This window comes from Neoarius graeffei, chromosome 5 (assembly GCF_027579695.1).
Source record: "Neoarius graeffei isolate fNeoGra1 chromosome 5, fNeoGra1.pri, whole genome shotgun sequence".
Lineage (NCBI taxonomy): Eukaryota > Metazoa > Chordata > Actinopteri > Siluriformes > Ariidae > Neoarius > Neoarius graeffei.
In genome coordinates this window covers 97,887,346-97,907,391 of record NC_083573.1, presented here as the reverse complement: position 1 = coordinate 97,907,391, position 20,046 = coordinate 97,887,346, and the positions used below count along the sequence as shown (strand labels likewise).

At 40.1% G+C, this 20,046-nt stretch overlaps 1 protein-coding gene across 1 annotated transcript in view; it reads left to right on the top strand.

The window, feature by feature from the left end:
- The window catches only part of gpr158a (G protein-coupled receptor 158a), a 290,966-nt gene that overhangs the window by 254,074 nt on the left and 16,846 nt on the right, over positions 1-20,046 (top strand). Inside the window, exons 7-8 of the mRNA XM_060922557.1 lie at positions 2,717-2,955; positions 3,713-3,851. Of these exons, the coding sequence (XP_060778540.1) occupies positions 2,717-2,955; positions 3,713-3,851 (378 nt within the window). The remainder of the gene's footprint in view (positions 1-2,716; positions 2,956-3,712; positions 3,852-20,046) is intronic.

The following is a 20,046-nucleotide window of genomic DNA, read 5'->3' as shown; positions in this document are numbered from 1 at the left end:
CCACCTTCTCTTGAGATTCAGTTCATGGACAGATGTCCTGACATTTTCCTTTAGAATTTGCTGGTATAATTCAGAATTCATTGTTCCATCAATGATGGCAAGCCGTCCTGGTCCAGATGCAGCAAAACAGGCCCAAACCATGATACTACCACCACCATGTTTCACAGATGGGATAAGGTTCTTATACTGGAATGCAGTGTTTTCCTTTCTCTAAACATAACACTTCTCATTTCAACCAAAAACTTCTATTTTGCTCTCATCTGTCCACAAAACATTTTTCCAATAGCCTTCTGGCTTGTCCACATGATCTTTAGCAAACTGCAGACGAGCAGCAGTGTTCTTTTTGGAGAGCAGTGGCTTTCTCCTTGCAACCCTGCCATGCACACCATTGTTGTTCAGTGTTCTCCTGATGGTGGATTCATGAACATTAACATTAGCCAGTGTGAGAGAGGCCTTCAGTTGCTTACGTAGAAGTTACTCTGGGGCCCTTTGTGACCTCGCCGACTATTACACAATCTTTGTTGGTCGACCACTCCTGGGGAGGGTAACAATGGTCTTGAATTTCCTCCATTTGTACACAATCTGCCTGACTGTGGATTGGTGGAGTCCAAACTCTTTAGAGATGGTTTTGTAACCTTTTCCAGCCTGATGAGCATCAACAATGCTTTTTCTGAGGTCCTCAGAAATCTCCTTTGTTCGTGCCATGATACACTTCCACAAACATGTGTTGTGAAGATCAGACTTTGATAGATCCCTGTTCTTTAAATAAAACAGGGTGCCCAAAAAACACCTGATTGTCATCCCATTGATTGAAAACACCTGACTCTAATTTCACCTTCAAATTAACTGCTAATCCTAGAGGTTCACATACTTTTGCCACTCACAGATATGTAATATTGGATCATTTTCCTCAATAAATAAATGACCAAGTATAATATTTTTGTCTCATTTGTTTAACTGGGTTCTCTTTATCTACTTTTAGGACTTGTGTGAAAATCTGATGATGTTTTAGGTCATATTTATGCAGAAATATAGAAAATTCTAAAGGGTTCACAAACTTTCAAGCACCACTGTAGCTAGCTGATGTGTTATAAAGTTTCTTTGGGATCTATTTCTGCTAGCAGAGCAAAAATAAACATGGCCATACTTTGTCCTCAATGTCACTTACTACTACGATATTAAATTCTTGTTGATAGAACTGTAGTATGAAAGCAACGTTACACAAGACGGAGTGCTGTTGTACTGACTATTCTGAATATACTGACATCGTTTCCATAGTAACAGGTCTTAAACAGGGACTTGTTTAAGCGGATGCTCCACATAATCTATGACGATATAAAATGTGTAATTGTTTATGTGGTACAGATTTTATAGTTAGCAGAGGTTTATTTAACTTTTATGGAAGGAGTCTTGGGTGTGAGTCTATATGTTGTTCAAATTATTTTTATTTAACCTTTATTTAACCAAGAAAGACTCAGTGAGATTAAAATCTCTTTTACAAGAGCATCCTGGCCAAGACTGGCACAGTTAACAAAGCATGGAGTCAAAACATACATCCATACACACAAACATTAAATAATTTACAAAATAAGTCACACAATGAAAAGTCAAAGTGCCTCCCATGCCCTGGTCTTCCCGGGCAGTCTCCCATCCCAGTACTAACCAAGCCCTTAAGGTGCACTGGGCAGCATCGATTTCCATTTCTATAACCCTCAGCATCTCTCCTATTACGTAGCTAGGGTTACCATGGGGGCTGGTACTCTGGTAACCAGAAGAGTTTGACTCCCTACTCACATCTGTATTGTGCCACACCTAACCAGGTACCATTTTTATGATGGTCTTTGGTATGACCCAACCATGATTAGAACTCACAATCTCCTGGTCAAGAGGCAGACACGCTAACTACTCGGCCAACTCATTACGCACTGAAGAAGTCATTTAAAAGTAATCAATAAAAGTTCATTAAAACTCGATATACCAAAAAGTCAGGCAAAACATCTCCAGCTACAGTTTAACAATAAATTAAACATTGTACAGGGATTGTTTGCAGTATATTAGTGGAATAGCACATTCCAGACTGTATTATACCGAAATAATCCACTTTAGTATAGCAATGGCACTCCATTTCATGTTGAGCTCCATCACACCACCCTGGTGTGGATTATCTGCACTGAACACATTCCTGGGTTGGAAAACTGAACGTTTCAGCTTTACCTTTGATTGTTACTAAAAACTCTCATGGTAACCAGAGGACTAGCCCCCCACTGTAACTCTAGCTGTATAGGTGAGAGGCCGAGGGCTGCGGAAACAGAGATCGGCGCCACCCAATGCACCAATGCAATGCGCCCTTGATTGTTACAAAGCACTAACACTGAAGACTCCTTCCATCAATGTTAAAATAAACATCTCCTTCCAGAAAACTTCACAAACCATGTAATATGTTACTATAGAAACAATAGCATATTCAAACGAGACCTGTGATTTGCCACTGTACTATTGTCAGAGCTGCTGTTTGAGGAAATTACTCAACCTCTGCGTACATAAAGCTCCTCTCACAAGCATGTATTGGAGAGTCACTATACTTTCATGCAATGTTATTTTATAGTATGATGAAAGCAATCTCTCCAGATGCAAGAACATGTAAAATTCATATTTTTACATGACTATATTATCTAAACAAACATGCTCTTGTGGTTCCTTGTCGGGTGTCCTCCAGGGTTCTGAAGGTGTTCCTGTCTCGCACGGCTCAGAGGATCCCGTACATGACCAGCTGGAAGGTTCTGTGCCTCCTGTGCATCATTCTGCTGATTGTGCTCTGGTTCCTGGTGGCATGGACTTTGGCTGTGTGCCAGAACCCAGACTGGCACTTGGCACTGATCACCATGGGCTTCACCCAAGAGGGTCTGCAGTTCAGTATGTGCCTGCTGGACCGCTGGGATTACATGATGGCAGTGGGTAAGGCAGTGTCACTCTGATAGATAACGCAGTCTGGACTCCGTACACTATTCTGCTCAGATATTTACATACGTATACTAGAATACACAAAATAAGCAAAAGAGCGACCATTTGGTATCAGTTTAATTTTAAGTAAAAGATACATTGGGGGCAGCACGGTGGTGTAGTGGTTAGCACTGTCACTTCACAGCAAGAAGGTTCTAGGTTCGAGCCCAGTGGCCGATGGGGGCCTTTCTCTGTGGAGTTTGCATGTTCTCCCCGTGTCCGCGTGGGTTTCCTCCGGGTGCTCCGGTTTCCCCCACAGTCCAAAGACATGCAGGTTAGGTTAACTGGTGACTCTAAATTGACCGTAGGTGTGAATGTGAGTGTGAATGGTTGTGTGTCTCTATGTGTCAGCCCTGCGATGACCTGGCGACTTGTCCAGGGTGTACCCCGCCTTTCACCCGTAGTCAGCTGGGATAGGCTCCAGCTTGCCCACGACCCTGAAGAGGATAAGCGGTTATGGATAATGGATGGATGGATGGATGGATGGATGGATGGATGGATGGATGGAGACACATTGGGGTAGAAAGGACACATGTCGGCTGCAGGAGGGCAGATCTATAAATCCCTGGGCTGGCTTCATCTATAATCGTCTGACAAGCAGCATCCGGGGTATACAGGCAATTTAGGAAAGGTTTGCTTTGTGTATTGAATCTCTCTCTCTCTCTCTCTCTCTCTCTCTCTCTCTCTCTCTCTCTCACACACACACCCATAGCTGAGTTCCTGTTCCTCCTGTGGAGTGTATATCTCTGTTATGCTGTAAGGACGGTACCTTCAGCCTTTCATGAACCACGCTACATGACCATCGCGGTCCACAACGAGCTCATCATCTCCGCTATATTCCATGTGATCAGGTAGGACCTTCAAGAAGTACAGGTTGATTAACAAAAACAAACAAACAAATGAATACCATACCAATTATCCAATCAGTCAATCATATGGCAGCAGCACAGTGCATAAAATCATGTAGATACAGGTAAAGAGCTTCAGGAAATATTCACATCAAACAGCGTTTTCTATGATTTCTTGGTGCCAGGTGGAGTTGATCTTCTGTGAGCTTGTTGATGAGAGAGGGTCAGAGGAGAATGGCCAGACTGGCTCAGGGTGACAGGAAGTCTACATTAACTCAACTAATCACTCTTTACAACCGTGGTGTACAGAAAAGCATCTCAGACTGGACAAGACATGGTGGATGGGCTACAAAAGAAGAACACATGGGGTTCTACTCCTGCACAGGTTCACCTAAACGGCACCTGGTCTTGTAGCCCATCTTTCCAAATTTAAATCTAGTTTTAGTTTTCCGTGGATTTCAAGAGAAATTTCTTCTCACTGGTGATGGAGCTTAGTGCAAGGTTCAGCTGAAGGAATGCAGGAAGAATTCATAAAAAAGATGTCGTATTTTACAGATACAGTAATACCGTACTATTAGTCCTGAAGAACATGCATATTAAAAGTAAAACTGATTGGACAGTTGTTTATGTTAACGCTGTAGTCTTTACCTATTGGATGATTTTGCGTGCTTTTTTCATTGCTGTAATCAAGACAGAAAAAGAGACCTCTTCAGTAATGTTGGAGTACTTGAGACCGGCCTGGTCTCGACCACTTTTTGAAGGTCTCAGTCTCCTCTCGGAATTGACTACATTTTTACTCGGCCTTGTCTCAGTCTTGGACATAGAGGACTCTGGATTTTATTTCAAGACCGGTCAAAACAACAACTGTGGGGAATTCACTAAACTGCTTGTGTATTGTCTGATTTATTTGTTAACATCGTTACTGTGATTGGATGTAAAATTTCCTGCTTCGAATGTGACCAATAATGTGACTCATTCCTAATTTGAAAATTTTCTTCCTGTTAACGGCTTTCACCCCAACCCCCTTCAGACACTGGTCTGGTCCTAATCTTGACTCAGTCTTGCCCTGCCTTGGTCTTGGTCTTGACTTGATCTCAACCCCTCAGTCTTGGTCTCTATACACTTTGGTCTCGGTCATGACTTGGTTTTGGTTTAGGTGGTCTTGACTACAACACTGCTCTTCAGGTCTTGTATATTTCTGAAGCCAAATTTTCAGTGTTTGACTCCTTTAAGTCAAGTCAGTTTATTTTTATAGCGCTTTTAACAACAGATATTGTCACAAAGCAGCTTTACAGAAAATTAAAGACTTTAAACATGAGCTAATTTTATCCCTAATCTATCCCCAATGATCAAGCCTGTGGTGATGGTGGTGAGGAAAATCTCCCTCAGACGACATGAGGAAGAAACCTCAAGAGGAACCAGACTCTAAAGGGAACCCATCCTCATTTGAGTGATAACAGAAAGCGTGATTATAAATAACTTGCTTCTATAACTGTGTCCTATAGAGTCACAAAGTATAACTGTGTAACCAGGAAACTCATTATATAACTCACTATATGTTTTAACATGAAGTCTGTTTTGTTGAAGTTATAAACTGTTCATTGATGGAGATTTGAGTGCAAAACTGTTCATGACAACCACAGTCCAAAAGTTATCATGGCGATTGTAGCCTCAGCCATCGGAGCAAAACTGTAAGTGTCCAGAGCCATCTTCCAGGTGTGACTTTCAACTGTCCATACGGGGCTGTCCTCCACAGGAGCAATGTGATGAGACTCCAGCCAGAAGTAGGGCATCAGGATGGATCAGGCAGGTCCAAGCAGCAGAAATTTCTCATCTCTCTCAACTCTCTCATCGCTTTTTTTGTTTTATGCTATTTCTCCTCATGTTTACAAGAAACATTTATGACAAAGTTGATACCTAAAAGAAACATGAGTGAGAATCATCAGCACATCTCCTGAGCCATCAAAGATCAACATTCGAGCGATAAAATTTTCCTCTGGGTGGTTACTTAGAAAGTAGAAACGTTTTAATCCAAACTTAAAAGTAAATAGTGTATAAATAATGAGAACTTGGACTTAAATTCATTCTGTGCTCAGAAAATTCATGAATAAAAACCACTATGGCTCCCAATAAACAGCAAAGATACTGTATCATTGTCCTTGGGGGAAGCCATGATCTAAAGGTTAGAGAAGCAGCTTTGGGACCAAAAGGTTTTTGTTTTAATTCCCTGGACCAGCAGGAATGGCTGAAGTGCCCTTGAGCAAGGCACCTAACCTCCACCTGCTCCCCAGGCTGCTTTGGGTATGTCGTATCTCACTCTGGATAAGAGCATCTGCTAATTAATGAACAAATAGCTAGATGATGTTCAGAGATGATCTATGAAATCCATTTTACAGTTAAAGCAAAAAGTTTGAGAAGCCCTGTCCTACAGCGTGGAACTTTAGCGAGTGTGCTATCAGTCACACCCAGATGGAGATATTACAGGTTACAGCTGACATCAACCAAAACACTCCCAGTTGGTGCCACGATAATTGGAGCTCTCTGCCTCCAAGTGACTGCTGTGTAATTAGGCACGTCAGGATGATCCATGCTTTGATACCGCTTCTATAGTTTCAGACATGGGACGTGCGTGCATTTTTATTAGAAAGTTACTGTAATTAGAAACTAAGTATCTCTCCTAGATTTCGTTCATCTGGGTTTCGTAAGCTGTGAGAACATATTGATGATGCATATACAGTATATATTTTGTTTGAATTCTCTAATCCAATTGGTCAGATGGTGTTGAATTGAATTCGTGTGCTAATTATAGCGCCTTTAAAGTAAAAAAAAAAAAAAGTGTGAAAATGGGACATGTGGTGTGCTGTAGTCCTCCAGGGCTCGATTTGGACACCATGACTGGAGATGACCCATGTAATGAAGGGAACACGTGTCTGTAAGAGACAGAAGGGCTATCACCAGGAACTCCCTCGATCCTGTCATCCTTCATCACTCATCTCTGAGCTCTGTTTATTTCTTTATCCCTCTATCTCTCTAACTCACGTCTGCTCACATTTATCTGCTCCTCTCCTCCATCTCGAGTTCTCTATCCCTTCCTTTCTACCCATATTTCTACCTGATTGAAAGAAGTAACTAAGAAAAAGAAAAGTAGGCACTCTTGTATATTGTCTCATGTTTATTACCTCTGCAAAATGTGTGTGTTTGTTTGTTTGTTTTTTCTTCAACATAATTAAAAAAGTAGTGAACGGATTTTGATGAAAGTTTGAGGAAAGGTTGGCCATGGAGCAAGGAACCATTACTTAGATTTTTATGCAAATCTAGATATGTATGTGGATCCATGGTTGTAAATAGTGATGATATGAGTTACTGTATTTTTCCTGGCAGCTTGAACAGATCTGTCCATTTTCCTGACCTCTCTTATCAACAAGGTATTTGTTTCCACCCACAGAACCGTCACTCACTTACTCAATGTTTTTTTGTTTTTTGCACCAGTCTGTCTGTGTAAACTCTAGAGACGGTTGCATGTGAAAACCCCAGGAGATCAGCAGTTTCTGAAATACTTAAACCAGTCTATCTGGCTCAAACCAACACCCATACCACAGTGAAAGATAGTCACACTTTGAGATCACAATTTTTCCCATTCTGATGTTTGAACATTGTGAACATTAACTGAAGCTCTTGATTTGTATCTGCATGATTTGACGCATCAAGCGATCGGCTGATTAGAGAACTGCATCAAGCAGCAGGTGGCTGGTGAGTATACTTACGAAAGATCAAGAAGAAGCACACTTGAAAGCTTTACCCTGAAACCTCTTGTGTGTATTATATCCATAATATTATGCTAATAAAAACAAAGCATAATTAAAAAAAGCAAGGCATTGTGTTAGCCGAGTGCATGTATGTCCCTTGATCATTAAATGTGAATAATGAATCAGAGTAGCTCTGCTTCCAGGCATTCTGTCTATTATGGAGGTATTTTAACCTTCATTACTAAAATTAGAAACAGAGCCAACTCCACTATAAGTTCCTTTTAGACCACAGCAGTGTTGAATTCTGGTTTCTGATTGATCAGAAGGTGTTGATTAGTTTTCTAATGGGCTTGTTCTAATCCGTTATTGTTTAGTAACAGCTTGTTTACAAGGACTTGTAGGGTAGATGTGCCACATAAATGGATTTTAAAAACTTTTATAATCATTGATATGGTGATGGAGATGTTTATTTAACATTGAAGGAAGGAGTCTCCAGAGTCAGTGCTGACAGGTAACACTGTAACTTCAATTCGGGAAGGGCTTCAGTTTGTGATTTTCGCAGGATATAACTTTTTTTTGTTGTTGTTGTTCAAGAGAAAGTAAGGGAAAGGATGTTTCCAGTGTCCCCTAGTTTTCTAATTCAGAAGCTTCCAGTGTCCCCTAGTTGTCTAATTCAGAAGTTTCAAGTGTCCCTTAGTTGTCTAATTCAAAAGTTTCCAGTGTCCCCTAGTGGTCTAATTCAAAAGTTTCCAGTGTCCCCTAGTTTTCTAATTCAGAAGTTTCCAGTGTCCCCTAATTGCCAAATTCAAAAGTTTCCAGTGTCCCCTAGTTGTCTAATTCAAAAGTTTCCAGTGTCCCCTAGCAAGAAGGTTCTGGGTTTGAGCCCAGCGGCTGACGGGGGCCTTTCTGTGTGGAGTTTGCATGTTCTCCCCGTGTCCGTGTGGGTTTCCTCCGGGTGCTCCGGTTTCCCCCACAGTCCAAAGACATGCAGGTTAGGATAACTGGTGGCTCTAAATTGACCGTAGGTGTGAGTGTGAATGGTTGTGTTTTTCTATGTGTCAGCCCTGTGATGACCTGGCGACTTGTCCAGGGTGTATCCCGCCTCTCGACCATAGTCAGCTGGGATAGGGTCCAGCTTGCCCACAACCTTGAACAGGATAAGTGGTTACAGATAATGGATGGATGGATGGATGGATGGATGGATGGATGGATGGAGGCCTATTTAAGCAGCTAGAAATATTCAAAAGAAACAAAACCTTCACTTGATCTTTAATTCAATGCTCTATGTCACTCATCAGATAAATCAGATTATCTGAATGTGTTCTAATACACAATGAAATAAACCCTTGAATGGACTTTAATTTTTAAAGTAATTCAAGTCTTTAGCGCATATACACTATAAATATTACCAGTGTATGCAAAAACCTATGAAATAGGCAAAATGCAACAGGTAAGTTTAACCATTTACTTAAAAAATAGATTTACATATATACATTCAAATATAAAGATTCATACACTTAAATGAAGAGCTTTTGGATTCTTTCAAGTCTCTTTCAGTGTAAATAAAAAACAAACAAACAAACCCTCAAACAGTATTTTAGTCGTATGACCATGCATTCGGCAATACACTAAAGCCGGCAGTTATTCTAACTGAGATGAAATAAAAATTAAAATTAAGTTTAAATGGGTAAATGAAATGAACTTAAATGGGTATAGTTAGAGATATTAGTATAAAATTGCATATATCTTTAGGTACTGCCTAAAAGCAGCACTCCTGATGAGTGTAAAATGTGTTAGTAAATAATCCCACATTATCTTTTTAAAAAGCAAATTATTAATAAGCGCTGGACAAAAACCCGTCTACATTATGTAAATAAAGATACACATTTAATTGTCCGGTGGGCAAGTGTTTTTGAGATACGTTGCCTTGCACTTATGATCATGTTCCCTGTGGTGGTACATGAATGTAGTTCATATGTGCGGACATCAATCGCAAAAGCCATCAAAAATCTGATCGATGCATTATCGTGTTCTCTTAAGTATGGAGCTTCGCTCTGTGTGCTTTGTGTGCGGGGAGCTCTGATAAAAAGAGAAATATTATTTAAGAGCTGTACAAACTGTCCAGCACAACATGAACTAATTTGTATGATGGACATTCCACAGCATTAAAGCAAGACGGCCCTTCAATTTCATAAAATCAGTGAAATTGAGTTCCCTCTGAAATGTGGTCATTGTAATATCTGTTTATTTCTGTAATATCTCACAAAATATCAGGCCATTCTGTGGCTGGGAAGTTATTTAATTTGACCGGATTAAAGCAAATAATGTGCATGAAATTGCTCGCTTCTTCGCGCAGTCAAGCAGACAGAGGAAGTCCGCGTGTGTGTGTGTGTGTGTGCATGTGCAGGTTTACCTTTGAGCGTGCACTGACAGTTCCATCATTCTGTCGCTAAACGAACAGCTGATCACACTGAGGTGCTCGCTGACCGCCGATATTTATTAGTTTGATATTTCCTACGTTTCTTTTCCTTTGTATATAACATAACGTCTTTTCTTCTTGCTTTCCGTTACTGTAGTCGGTCTTTCACTTTTCATTCGCACACTCATGTCCTCCATTTTTCTCTCCTGTTTCAAATTTGTATCCCACAATTCCTTGTGTGAACAGGGAAAGCCCACCACGGGATGTGATGCATGACATAGTATCTTGAACTGGGTCATGGTGAAGCAGGAAAAAATAGCGGAGAATTTAGGGCCACGTGGCCCTGAATTCATTCATTGTTCTATAAAAAACAAACAAACAAGCAAACAAACAAAAAACTAATAAAAGGGGAAGTCTGTGATTTGAATTCAGTAGCTTTTGGTCCACTAAAGAAAAAGTGGTGCTTGAAAGTTTGTGAACCCTTTAGAATTTTCTATATTTCTGCATAAATGTGACCTAAAACATCATCAGATTTTCACACAAGTCCTAAAAGTAGATAAAGAGAACACAGTTAAACAAATGAGACAAAAATATTATACTTGGTCATTTATTTATTGAGGAAAATGATCCAATATTACATATCTGTGAGTGGCAAAAGTATGTGAACCTTTGCTTTCAGTATCTGGTGTGACCCCCTTGTGCAGCAATAACTGCAACTAAATGTTTCCAGTAACTGTTGATCAGTCCTGCACACCGGCTTGGAGGAATTTTAGCCCATTCCTCTGTACAGAACAGCTTCAACTCTGGGATGTTGGTGGGTTTCCTCACATGAACTGCTCGCTTCAGGTCCTTCCACAACATTTCGATTGGATTAAGGTCAGGACTTTGACTTGGCCATTCCAGAACATTAACCTCAAACGTTGTTTTGATGTACTTTTTTTTTTTTTTTTTAATCCGTCACATTTCTGTTAATGCTCCATCCAACTTCTTAAGTTGATTTTTTTCCCCCCATTATTCATTTTTTTCAATAAAGGGATCCTCATGTAGATTTATTCTAAAGCTTATTTTAAGTATTTAACCATTCTTTGGTAGAGTGACTTGTGTGCTTATGGTCGTTGTCTTGCTGCATGACCCACCTTCTCTTGAGATTCAGTTCATGGACAGATGTCCTGACATTTTCCTTTAGAATTCGCTGGTATAATTCAGAATTCATTGTTCCATCATGATGGTAAGCCATCCTAGCCCAGATGCAGCAAAACAGGCCCAAACCATGATACAGTACTACCACCACCATGTTTCATAGATGGGATAAGGTTCTTATGTTGGAATGCAGTGTTTTCCTTTCTCCAAACATAACGCTTCTCATTTAAACCAAAAAGTTCTATTTTGCTCTCATCCATCCACAAAACATTTTTCCAATAGCCTTCTGGCTTGTCCACGTGATCTTTAGCAAACTGCAGATGAGCAGCAATGTTCTTTTTGGAGAGCAGTGGCTTTCTCCTTGCAACCCTGCCATGCACACCATTGTTGTTCAGTGTTCTCCTGATGGTGGATTCATGAACATTCACATTAGCCAGTGTGAGAGAGGCCTTCAGTTGCTTATGTAGAAGTTACTCTGGGGCCCTTTGTGACCTCGCCGACTATTACACAATCTTTGTTGGTCGACCACTCCTGGGGAGGGTAACAATGGTCTTGAATTTCCTCCATTTGTACACAATCTGTCTGACTGTGGATTGGTGGAGTCCAAACTCTTTAGAGATGGTTTTGTAACCTTTTCCAGCCTGATGAGCATCAACAATGCTTTTTCTGAGGTCCTCAGAAATCTCCTTTGTTCGTGCCATGATACACTTCCACAAACATGTGTTGTGAAGATCAGACTTTGATAGATCCCTGCTCTTTAAATAAAACAGGGTGCTCACTCACACCTGATTGTCATCCCATTGATTGAAAACACCTGACTCGAATTTCATCTTCAAATTAACTGCTAATCCTAGAGGTTCACATACTTTTGCCACTCACAGATATGTAATATTGGATCATTTTCCTCAATAAATAAATGACCAAGTATAATATTTTTGTCTCATTTGTTTAACTGGGTTCTCTTAATCTACTTTTAGGACTTGTGTGAAACTCTGATGATGTTTTAGGTCATATTTATACAGAAATATAGAAAATTCTAAAGGGTTCACAAACTTTCAAGCACCACTGTAATTGGGTTTTGGGGAAAATTCTTTTTATGACCTACACTTGAAAAAAGTGAAGGCTCTGAAAGGCAGTCTGTCTTTAAATGTAACTAAAAATTAATTAAAAAATTAACTTCATGGTGGTAACAATAACTTAAACAGCATCACACCACCTTGTTGTATTCCTTTTTTTTTTTTTAAACATATTCCCTTAACACATAAGGCAAGATCGTCAAGAGGAGATACATTGTCACCCATAATTGTTATCCTGGTAAGCACTGAGCAAGGAAAAAAATAAAAAAATAAAACAGCTCTGGCTTCTATTGTCCAAATCCCAGGTGTTATCACAACAAACAGCTCCAATGCTGGAGGAATAAAATATAGCACACTCAGGTGACAGCACATAAATTTATAGGAGCTTAATATAAACACGCTGCAGTATATCCTGTTTGTGTCTCGCTAACTGTGTGCAGTGGTTGAGAGATTTAGTATCTTCACACCACTGTTATTTATCCATAAAGCAGAGCACTGCTATCAATCCACATGTCCGAACCCACAGCACAGCACACGACTGGAGGGAGGCCTCTCCATCACACCTGAGGCATTACGGGTCAATTTTACACAGACAGTTTAAGCCTCATCCTGCTCTGAAAAAAAAAGAAAGGATTTTCAAGCGTGCCTCTTATGGATACTGTGTCTCTATTAAATTATGGTGTCAAGTGGTTTTCCAGAAGAATAAAGTCTCTTTCATTTCACGAGGCTGAAGCCACATTAAAAATAAATAAATAAAAGGACAGCATGGTCTCTATTTTCTTGTTCCCTAGCTTAGTGTCCCATAGTTTGTTCCTTAGTTCATTTACTTCCTAGTTTTCAGTGCCCCCTCATTTCCTTCCCTCTTACTTTTCAGTGTGCTTAATTTATTGTTCCTTAGATTAGCGTCCCATGGATTGTTGTTTGCTAATTCCCCCGTCTGCTGGTTTTCTTGCCACTTAATGTCTCTTGTTCCTGAGTTTAGCGTCCTGTGGCTTGTTTGTTCCCTACTTTCTAGGGTTCTCTAGATTCTACTGTACACTAGTTTCAAGTATCCCCTCTTGTCCTCATTCAGAGGGTTTCAGTGTCTCCTAGTTTCTCTATGCCTTATCTTACAGTGTGTCTAATTATTTGCTCCCTAACTGATTGTCCCATGGTTTTTGTTCCACTGGTTCCTCGTTGCCTAGTTTCCACTGTTGCCATTTTCCTATTTCAATACTTTCCAGTGTCTCCTAATTCCTTTTCCTCTTACCATTCTGTGTCTCCAATTTCATGTTCCCTGTATTATTGCCTGTGGTTTATTTGCTCCCTTGTTTCCTTGTTCCTTAGTTTCCTATTTTCTACTCTTTCCTAGTTTCCACTGCTATCTAGTTTCCAGTGTACCTTAGTTTCCAAAATCAGTCATTTCCACTGGCCCCTATTTTCCTAATCCAGTAGTTTCCAGTGTCCCCTAGTTTTCAAGTTCAGTAGTTGACAGTGTCCCCTCGTTTCCAAGATCAGCAGTTTCCAGTGTCCCCAAGTTTCCAAGATCAGTAATTTCCAGTGTCTTCTAGTTTGCTAATCCAGTAGTTTCCAGTGTTCCCTAGTTTTCTAATTCAGCAGTTTCCAGTGTCTCCTAGTTTGCTAATCCAGTAGTTTCCAGTGTTCCCTAGTTTTCTAATTCAACAGTTTCCAGTGTCCCATAGTTTCCAAGAGCAGCAGTTTCCAATGTCTTCTAGTTTCCAAGGCCAGTAGTTTCCACTGGTCCCTATTTTCCTCATCCAGTAGTTTCCAGTGTTCCCTGGTTTCCAAGATCAGTAGTTTCCAATGTCTTCTAGTTTCCAAGGTCAGTAGTTTCCACTGGTCCCTAGTTTTCGAATTCAGTAGTTTCCAGTGTCTCCTAGTTTCCAAGATTAGTAGTTGACAGTGTTCCACAGATTCCAAGATCAGTAGTTGCCAGTGTCTCCTAGTTTTCTAATTCAGTAGATTCCAGTGTCACCTAGTTTCTTAATTAAGTAAATTCAAATGTCCATTAAGCTCCAATAACAATAGCTTCCAGTGTGCACTAGTTTAATTGCACTTATCTTTCAATATCTCTAAAATCTTGTGCTGTAGCTTAGTGTCTTGTTGTTTGTTAGTTCCTTGGATTGTTTGTTCCCTAGTTTCTAGTGTCCTCCAGTTTCCACTGTTCACTAGTTTTCAGTATCCATCTCCAATTTCCTATTTGTCCAGTGTCTCCTAATTTCTGTGCCCTTCACCATCCAGTGTATCCAATTTTGTCTTCCCTATTTAGTGTCCTATAGGCTGTTGTTTGTCCTGTAGTTTCCTTGTTCTCATCACCTGGTCTCTAGTGTATTCTAGTTTTCAGTGTTCTAGTTTCCAGTATCCATGAATTTCTTGCTTTACTTTTCAGTGTCCCCTAGTTTCCTGGCCCCTTATGATTCTGTGTCTGTAATTTCTTGTTCCCTAGCTTAGTGTCCATAGTTGTTCCTTTTCTAGTTTGCAAAAATCCATATATGTGACTGTGGCAGTGGGGGCGCGTTTGAACGTTGGCTACCACAGTGACCCTCTATTACAAAACCAGTCACATGGGTCAATTTTTCAAAATTGAGTTATTGTGTTTTCATGAAAGGCCATTAAAATAGCTTTCCAACGATGCATAGATCAAGAAAATTGACCAATATAATATGGACATTTGAAGTAGGCAGAGTTTACTTTTTACAAAAAGTCATAAATGGAGAAATCTGCTTTTAAAGTTTATTACATAAACTCCTTAGCAATGCATATTAAAACAAGTATTGCCAGGCAAAATAAACCTCACCCAGCAGCACTTATTTTATACCTATATGTTGATAATGATAATATTTCTCAATCATCAGCTGTCAGATTATAGTCCTATGAAAATCCATGACCTTGAGTTTGACATTTCAAAGTCATTCAAGGTCAAAGGTCATGGTGCCAAATGAAAGCCCATATGGCACTTCCTATAAGTTGATAATGGTAAACATCTGTCTACCATCAACCATTTTCAAGTTACAGCCCTCTGAAAATCTGTGACCTTGAGTTTGACCTTTCAAGGTCACTCAAGGTCAAAGATCATGGTGCCAAATGAAAGGCCATATGGAGTTCCTATATGCTCATAATAGTAAACATTTGTCTATCTGCAACCGTTTTTGAGTTATAATGGAAAATGTTATTTTTGACAGAAAGGTTGACCTTTCCAGTGACCTTGACATTCACCTTGACCCGATTACCCCAGAAATTTGATCAAGTAATCTACGGACCATTGTCTACCTTTCCTGAAAATTTGAAATCAATCGGTGCAACCGTCTAGACGCTAGATTGTTAACAGACAGACAGACAAACAAACAAATAAACAAAGTCAAAGGTCATGGTGCCAAATGAAAGCCCATATATGACTTCCTATATGTTGATAATGATAAACATCTCTCTATCTCTAACTGTTTGAGTTATAATGGAAAATATGCAAATTTTAGCAATGACCTTGACCCCCTTGACATTTGACCCCCAACTGCTCATAAAACTATGAGGGATACCCCATTATGTAGCATATCAATGGAAGTAGAATTGAAAGATGAACATTTTGGAATTGGTTTGAAGTAAATATGATGAATATGAAGGAAGATATTGCACAAAAAAGACCTTTTTGGTGACCTTGTCCTTGACTGGATGACCCTCAAAATGTTGGAGGTTCTATTTGAGACCAATGCCCATCTATCCTGAAAGTTTCATGAAGATTGGTCCAGCCATTTTCCCGTAATGTTGCTAACAAACAAACAAACAAAGAAACCCCACCGAAAACAATACCTTGCCCCCTGGTGGACTCCGTCCCAGGCGAGGTCAAAAAAGATATTAAAATTAAATTTGGAACACATATTTACCATGGCTTCAGTGCTGTTCACACCAATTTTTTTCACTGTACCTTTTTCAGAACTCGTTATTAACATATTTACAAAATATAGACTTTTTTTTCACAGGATATTTTCCCCTTGTATCCTCCATGTATTTTCCCCTCAGTCTACAGCTCAAAAGTTCCAAAATTCTAAAGTTCCTTGAAAATGTTGTCTATAGACCCTTTTCAGTCACGTGACCTTCGTAAACGCGACCACCATTTTGGACATGTAGCGGACTTCGGCTCGAATTGGTTTGAATGCGAGGAAGGCGACAAACGGAGAACATACAAGAAAAAGGAGCGAGATGCAGAAAATACCTTCGCTATCCAGCAACGTAGGGGATTTACAGGGCGAGCAGAGGGAGAAATAACAACAGTAACAACACATTAGCAACGCCGTACAGAAATAACGGTTTATGGCACAGACCCTTTCGGTTCTCGCTCATCTAGCTGCTACAATGACTGCTTAGACTGCAACAATAATACCTAACACACATTTAAGTATCCGTCGTAAAGACGAGAAACTCGTCGAGTGACGAGTGTGTTCATTGATAAGCTAGCACAATCTAAAAGTAGACATACCATCACACTGCCCTGGTGCTGTGTACAGTTTCCCTTCTATGGTTTGTGCACTCACTATTTGCCATTACTTTCTCCAACCGTTGTTACAGATTACAGGGAACGGCCTGGATTTAAGAGACAAATACATGTTCCTCTTGTTTTGAACACTTATTTGTAGGCAGTGCTTAATTTGTAAAGTAGGAGGTCCCGGAGCGCAGAGGATGAGCAGCTCCGGAGCGGAAAAAAGAGGAGAGGAGAGGGGAGGGGGGCGCGGCGCGGCGCTGCGCTGCGCTTCTGGGCATGTTTTGTAATAACACTGCAAATTAAGTTCATCTGCAGATATTTTGTGGATGTCGTTTCATGAGAGAAATCACCAACAAGACAGATATCAAAATCAGACATTAACACTAAATAAACTTGCATTTTTTTATTTAATTATTATTATTATTATTATTATTATTATTATTGTTACATAGTCAAAAGAGGTGTCGGATCACCGGATCCAGTGTAAATAGCTGCTGGAGCCAACGCCCGAGGTTCCGGAGCGCGCTCCGGCTTGCTCCCCCTCAAATTAAGCGCTGTTTGTAGGACACTGCCTCTGATCTGTCCAACAGTCTACCAACAGCAAAGGAACACAACACTAGCTAATGTCATTAGCTAATAGCTACTACAGAAGAACAAAGAGGTTACAATGGGTTATTTTAGCCTATTTGGTTACGCACTCGCCGCCACAGAATGTTAACAGCAATGTAATGCCTTTTCTGGCTAATTTTATTCGTCTTACCTCCAACAAAGTGGTCACTACACAAGCGCTGGTGTGCCGCTATCCATCTTCTCCGTCGGTCAGCATCTACCGGGATCCGATAAAATGATAACCCTTGCCTTGTTTGTTGATGGTTACTACATCCAGGTGCACAACAATATAGTGGCATGATGGAAGTCTTGCTGAAAATAAACACTTTCTTTGCTGCCGTTCCTCAATGCTGGCTGTGGTAAACTACTGGTAGTACACGTCCAAAATGGCGGCCGCGTTTGTCGTGACGTCACGTGAAAAGGGTCCATAGTCCATGAGAACAAAAGACACTGCCCCACCCCACCCCGCTTCAACTCTTCTGACATGACCATGGCCACACCCATGACCACTCCTGCTTCTGTGGCCACACCCATACCCTTGCCCACATTCATGACCTCAACTCTGTCTGTCTTGTCCTTTATCTGTCTGCACCTGTATCTATTCATCCTCTGACCCATCTGGAGGCAGCACATCTGGTTTAGGGCACATCACAGTATATTCTTTTAGGGCTCAGGAACAAAGAATCAGATGTGTTTGTAAAGATACTGTTGCTTAGACAGCAGAAGTTCAGGTGAGGGAACTCTGACTGGATGAACACCTGGATCAGTTCTTTGGATACCAAAAGGTGATTGCATGGTGCTCCATCAGGCCTGATCCGGCATGTGCAGCTGAAAAAAAGAGAAGTTCATTGAGCTGTAGGAAACCAATACAACAAAATATATTAGGTCCATTACAATTAAATGTAGTCTTGTCTGTCATGTACAGCTACTGTAACCACGCCGCATGACAACCCATGTTTGTCAATTTAAAAATAAAAGGGCATGAAAAAGAAAGGCCTATTTGTGTCTGTACATGTTAATTACATGTCAGTTCTTTGTTCTAGAACTGAATGTGACTGAAACTTCTTTTCATGGTTTATGGTTGCTTACTTTTTTATGTGCCTTCAGTGCTATGCATTGTCCACACAATGCATACACATGTAAAGATGTAATGTTAGGCTTTTGTAAGGCTTTGAAACGTATCCTCATACTCATGAAATAAATGCTGATTCCCATCATGTTTATGATGCCCCTCGCAATAACAATCTCCACAACACACTGCAGAAAGGTAATAGTAACTGCCCACAAGATATAAAAATGTGACTCACCTACAGTTCTCCCACTGGCATCGGTAGCATATTCCCATAACATAAACTTTGTTTCCACAAAGATGAGTTTGTTTCATACCATTTTATTGGATACTCACTGAAATGACATCAAAATGAATGCAGAATCTAGTGAGGAGGAAATCTCCACTCTGTTTTGATACCAGACATGAAGGGTTATCCTCAGAAATATGCGATCAGTGGCAGAAAGCCTGAAGGGCTTTTTTTTTTTTTTGCTCTTTTTTATGAATTTTTAGCAGGATTTGAATACATCATCTCAATCAAAGCATGTTTTAAACAGCATAAGGTATGGACTTCTTTCAAAACATGAAATTCTTATATAACATGAAAGTGTAGAAATTATACTCTGATATTATGCCAAAATCCAATCCGTCCATTCATTATTTATAACCGCTTATCCTGTGCAGGGTCGCAGGCAAGCTGTAGCCTATCCCAGCTGACTATGGGCGAGAGCTGGGGTACACCCTGGACAAGTCGCCAGATCATCACAGGGCTGACACATTGGGACAAACAACCATTCACAGTCACATTCACACCTACGGTCAATTTAGAGCCGCCAGTTAGCCTAACCTGCATGTGTTTGGACTGTGGGGGAAACCAGAGCACCTGGAGGAAACCCACACAGACACGAGGAGAACATGCAAACTCCACACAGAAAGGCCCCCGTCGGCCACTGGGCTCGAACCCAGAACCTTCTTGCTGTGAGGTGACAGTGCTCACCAATACACCACTGTGCTGCCCTGTGCCAAAATCTAAAATTCAATTATTTTATCCCACACAATGTATTTCCCCATCTGTTTCAAAATTGTGACTTTCAATTTCTGACTTTTTTTAAATAATAGAAATAATAATAGGTAATAATAAATAAAGCAAGATACTGTATAAAAAATAAAGATATGCACTCAAGGATTTAATCAGTTTTGAAAAATACTTTACTTAGAAAAAAATGTAGTGTCAGACAACAAAGTGAATGAAAAACCAACTTTGTGTTAGTAAGGTGTTTAGGTCACCAGGGACTGCCACAACACCTTCACTGCTTCTTGGTGTCTGATCTAGAAGTGTCTAGAACTGTACTGTGGCAGTAATATATTTATAATACATTATTTACTTATATCAATATATTATTTATGCAAATTCCTTTATATTATACACAATATCTGGATAATAATTGGCAGTGTAAATCTAGCTTGAAAAGTGTTGCCAGGCAAAACAAACCTCGCCTAGCAGCACTTATTTTATACCTACAGTATATGTTGATAATGGTAATATTTCTCAATCATCAGCTGTATAGTCCTATGAAAATCCATGACCTTGAGTTTGACATTTCAAAGTCATTCAAGGTCAAAGTTCATGGTGCCAAATGAAAGCCCGTATGGCACTTCCTATAAGTTGATAAAGGTAAATATCTG